A 5,655-nucleotide genomic window follows, 5' to 3' on the forward strand; every position below is an offset into this window, starting at 1 on the left:
TTCCGACCCATATTTAAGATTTTAAAGTCTATTCCGCATCTTTTCGGTATATCCGGTAACACACATCTCAAATATTGATGCCTTTTCAAAATCACTAACACAACATAACCAGGATTTCAGGGTCCTAATCAGGATTTTTTATAAACATCAAAACCAAGGTTTGATAACACGTAAGTATAAGTATTGTATTAGCAAAAACTCGTCTTTTTTGTTAACGAACACAATGTAAAGTCGCATCAGATTATTATTCACTAACGCATCACAGCACCCTGAACATGGTCCTGGAAATCAAACAACGCAACGGTCTCAAGGGTTATCTTAAGACTGAAATCAATCAGAACACTGAAATAGTGATGAGGACTACAGAAAACAAGGACCGAGAAGGGAATTCTTACTTGAGATCTTTACAACACAATTGTCCAATTCCAGAGCTTGTCTCGTGTGCGAATGAAATAGATAACATAGCTTTCAAACCACATTTATTAAGAAAAAGTTGTCTACACCAAATCCTAACTCTGACATTCGACTACACATAGTGATTAGGGCAATTACCACCTGTTGACGATAACATTAGTTCTAATACTGCTTACAAATTTGTCCGTTTTGTCTATCCACTGAGAAAATAGAAAAAGTAACAACCAATCCTAGAGTGATTTCTTAAGTATACTGCGTAATCTTTAACTTTCAATATTAGCAACTGATATCTTTATTACAGTAACTTCATTTCGTATGAAAACTTCTTATCAATCGCATCGACACAGCGCAGCCAATTCTGACTGACCGTTTCAAAATCGACTCTATCCGGTTCCCTCTACACATCTGTTCAGTGTACGACTCTGAAGACGGATAGTTAATGATAACCTTTGACTACTGTTAGTCACCTTTAATTACAAAGGATACCTTATACATATGAAAAACAAAAACGCCCCTTATTTGGTCTGAGTAAAATCACAAAATCTTAACAAACACACAAGACATATAGAATTATTTGAAACTTGGGACACGCACTGTGTGAATAATTATTAAATACCAGGGTAAACATCAGCACTGCGATCCGTCTTAACCCGTGGCAATTAGTGTAGCCAAAAGGTACTATGTGAACTAAAACAACATGTAGAGTAGCGTGAATGACTAGGTCTGGAAAAGAGAAGAACAAAAGTAAAGGTGAGTCGACGACCCAGCAAAAGTACATAATGTCTTACATTGAATAACGAAAGCAATCAACAACAATCAGCAATAAAAAAAGCATCAAGTTAAGACTATTTTGGAATCGAGATTAGGAGATAGTAAACTCGCTGTTTGGCCAAACTTCCACAATTACCGCGCAAAGGGAAGCCAATTCAAGCCGAGAGTGCAACGCACCGGTTTAAAGCTGCCACTGGTACTATGACTAAATTAACAAGCGAATAAGTGTATGGTTTTGGACGTTTATAGATTGAAGAGATGTTTCACACGACTGAAACATCCACGTTGCATTTAAGTATAGAACCAGATACATAGAAATATAGAAATCAAAAAAGGCGTTTCAGTGGTGAGCCAAGTAGTTGTGTAAATGCAGACATTTGACACAAATCCGGCCTTTAGACGTTTTTTCACCACGAAAAATTACCATGATATAATTTTGACAAGGTTTTGGGATTTCAGGATATCCTTTGCATTAAACCGAACATGTCACTGATGTTCTTGAAGGTATTTTTAGGGGATTCAGTTTGGTTTAGCATTTCTGAAATCGAACAATTATAGCTCTTGATACAAACTCCGTGAGACTTTCTGTAACACTCATTAAATAGGTTTTTACTAGTGCCTGTATGAAAATGCATGCGCACTATGGAGGCACAAGCTACTCCACTTCTTGTAGCAGATGAGTTTTTGGGCTCAGGACGAATATATGTGGATGTGTCGTCTGAGATGATGGTATCTAGGTTACGATTCACACTTTATATATCTTAAGCCTCAAGAGAAGTAAGAAATGCCACTTTGAAGTTTGTCCAGTGACTATCATTATGATTGTTGTTACTGCATAGTCTACGTTAATTGGACAGTACTGCAAAATTTATTTGCGTATGCTTATAAGGAGCAACAACCATCAGTTTCGCAAACTCTGATTACTTTAATGGGTTTCGCTTATATCAGGTTCCGCCAGGTTATATCTCATCTCCCCAACAATTTGACTGGTCCTGCCAGTCTGCTTCATTGTGAGGACTTTCCATATGCCTATGCTAATTGTTGCTCTGATTTTTAGAAGGGGCATCGGCCTCGTGACTTCCGAAGGATCTTGGCTTTTATCATAAGGCATTATAACTCTTCTAAATGAAAACCCTTGAACTCCTTGAGCAGAATTTAAATAATTAAAGTGGGTTTTTCTGGCTGGCGTTTGCTTTAGAAAAGTTCTTTTTCACGGATTGGGATTACTAACCCTCGACAGACTCAAGGCTGAGTTGGTTTATCATTACAAGAATTAATAAACCAATCAATCATCTACGAAGTTATAAATATTTGTAAATATATATTTTATGAAGGTTGATAAGATAGTTATGTATATATATAAAGAGAGAGAGAGAGGTATCTACTTCGTCAATAAACAAACTTTAAAACCTGGAAGTAGATTTTGAACTTGTTTTCATCAGGATTTATCAATTGTGGGTTGTTTCTTTATTTTAAGTTTTTTAATGTAATCGCGATTGGTTTTCGGCTGGGTCTACGATAATTTGAGAATCTTTTAATACTAAAAAGACTAATGGGAACTTGACAGACCGGACGTTTAAGAAAAACACTTCGACGTTAGTAATCCACACGCCAATTGGTGAAGGGACTTCTTAGAACAACTTTATCTTTCGAACAGATAACCAAAACTTCGTTCACAAAGTAAGACCCAGTGATGTTGGGATGCTTAACACAACTGTCAAACTGTAATTAAAAACAACTGATCAAATAACAGTATAGGTAATTACTGAAATATAGTTTGGAAAAGTGCTATCGAGATTATTCTCTAAGAAAAAGAAATAACATGTAATTACAAAAAATTAGGCAGTCTGAGTTCTCCTTAGCAGTTCATACTGGTGAATTGGTAATATGTTGCTCGGTTCGACGATTTCGTCTCAGGCGCTCCCCGTAATTTGAGTAGATTTTTTTATAAATTGCATGAAATTTATGCACAATGTTAGACACTTTTCTTGTTGAAAATGTCCAGTGAGTAAACGATAATATGTAAATTTAGATTACAATTCTAATTTCTAACATTTTTGAATCCCCAAGATGACAGAAATACCTCGAACAGAACAACTTGAATCGACCCATAATGTTTCTTACGATAAACACATTCAGTCAACTAATGGTGAAGATGATGTATTCGAGCCTCCGTCACCGATCCACATAACGGTGAAGGCTGAGGGGACAGTCTCTGATAAATCAAGTTCCAATACACTGAATTCTATTGATTTAAACGATTTGGATGGGTCTGTAGCTTTGGATTACGTCTATCATATTAACTGTCAGCATCCAAGGTACCATTGTCTTAAATTACATCTATTGGTTTTTTAACTGAACTAAACTGTCCACTATCTGATTAATGTTATTTCGCATAAATAGGTTCGTGTTATTCAGGAGTAAAGGCATGGTAACTTTTCTGAAGCTTTCTCAGAGGCTTTTCCTAAATGTTTTATTACATCAGGATCAGTGGTCTTATGTGGACAATACAAACCAATTTGTCCTGTCAAATGTATGGGCAATTTTCTCTGAATTTCGCAGTAAAATAACACGATGTTCTTTACCTAGTTAAATTTTTGGTTTATTTAGCAAGAGTAATTAATTTTGAAACAAGTGTATTGTAGCCTTTCGCACTTTTTTGTAGTGAATAGTTTCTTCGATCTATGACGACTGATTCTCTCAATCCGCGTAATCGCATATGTATGTTTTTGAGTATCCTACACGTTGGCATTCTCTTCTCGAATTAATTTACTGTTCGTGACTGTCTTGACTCTGTTTACTTATGAGCTTCCCAGTGCATGTGAGCACCTACAACATTCTAGTTAACATCGATGAATGAAAATCTATATCCTGTTTGTTTTAAAGGTAATTATGAGTGAATATAAGGGTGGAAATCCTATTCAAACGATATCGTTTTTCTTCCATGATTAGGCGTACGATGAATATGTAGGAAGTCACGAGTCGTGACCTTATTTTCTATAAATGAACAATTATTAACAGTTTGGGATGTGATTGAGCGAATTTTAAAACGTTTTAATACACTAACCATCAGTCACACCAATGAATGAAAGTAGGCGCCATGTTATAACATGAAAGTCATCATAGTGAAACGTGATATATCTGTACGTTATTCTTATTTTAACTAATATCTGGGCAATAACAGTTGAATTTCGCTTGTAGATATATGCTAACTATACAAACAGTTCACAGTATGTAACAAATTTTTATGGTCATATTTTGTTGATTTCATAAGTAGCCTAGCATACGGTCCTCATGGTCAATGTTTAGATGATGATCTATATGCTGTTACCACAAACACTGCATCTGTTTTTTACTCGTTCTTGTTGTAAGTAACCTTTTATTTATAGTTTTTATGTATTATTCTGTAAAAACACTTGCGTAACATTGCTTTCTGGATTTTCCGTTCGATTGATTGTCTTTCGACGTTACTGAGATCACATTTAATAATAATAATATATTTTTGCAATAGCAGGTACACGCCATTTTTACAGGCATGATCTACAATTTACAACATATACTGGTTCACAGTATGCATTCCAAGCAAGGTTGTTTAGTAATTATAATCTATAAAAGTTGATAGCAGTTCATTCGTTCAGATATAATGTGTTTTCATAAGAATAGTTTCCAAAGGGGCATGGCGTCCACGTTACATACCAGATCCAATCTCGACAAAAAGTGTATTAGGGTTTCGGTCGTGCCAAGTATTTATGTAATGCAGCTTTTTAAGTTTATAGTTGTTATAAAGTAGGCTTGTGGAGCGCCTGGTTCGAACTATGACCTTGGGAAAGCGCGTTCGTCGAGCTTGTTCCAGATGTCAGAAGTTACATAGCTTCACCTTCAGAGCAAGATTCTGAAGAGAAAAAAAAGAAAAAGAAACCGAGGAGCAGCAAGGCATTTGGATATGAACGATAACCAATGCTTAACATTTATTAGTGGAACAAATGGAGGTATGATAAATTATTAGATTAAATTGATACTAGATCGTGTTGCAAGAGTGAAGTGTGATAAGGGGCTTCAGAGGAGAGAGTGCAGTAATAAAGAACAATGAGTTGTGATATTTATCAAGGTGGAGTAGGTTCCAATGAAGGAGGGAAGTCAAGGTTGGAATGAGGAAGAACAGAGAGTGCATATAGAGAGTAGAGTGTTGAGTAAAATAACAACCATATCCTTCACAGTCTGTTTTTTTTCATCATCCGATGCCTGCCACACAGTTTTCATGTAAAAGTCCGAGTTAGCATGTTAAAGGTTGTCTTAGTAGAATAGTCAATCCAGCACAAAAATTAGAAACACGAGTCTGAATGGTGAGTGTGGGAGAACAACCTCAATATCACAGATTGATTGACTTGTTCTCATCCATTAAGAGCCTGATACAAACAAAATGTTCTGCCCCACAAACACATTGTGTCCTATGAATTATCGTTATCTCTA

The 5,655-nt window shown here is 35.9% G+C and overlaps 1 protein-coding gene across 1 annotated transcript; it reads left to right on the top strand.

Annotated features, from left to right (window-relative positions):
• Positions 1 to 3,255: 3,255 nt before the first annotated feature.
• Positions 3,256 to 3,540, top strand: Smp_178760 (hypothetical protein; the record flags this gene model as incomplete). Its single annotated transcript, XM_018789162.1, has 1 exon — positions 3,256 to 3,540. The coding sequence occupies one exon, from the start codon at positions 3,256 to 3,258 to the stop codon at positions 3,538 to 3,540; it is 285 nt and encodes a 94-aa protein (XP_018654633.1).
• Between the last annotated feature and the right edge of the window lie 2,115 nt (positions 3,541 to 5,655).

This window comes from Schistosoma mansoni, chromosome W (genome assembly GCF_000237925.1).
Source record: "Schistosoma mansoni strain Puerto Rico chromosome W, complete genome".
Taxonomy (NCBI): Eukaryota; Metazoa; Platyhelminthes; class Trematoda; order Strigeidida; family Schistosomatidae; genus Schistosoma; species Schistosoma mansoni.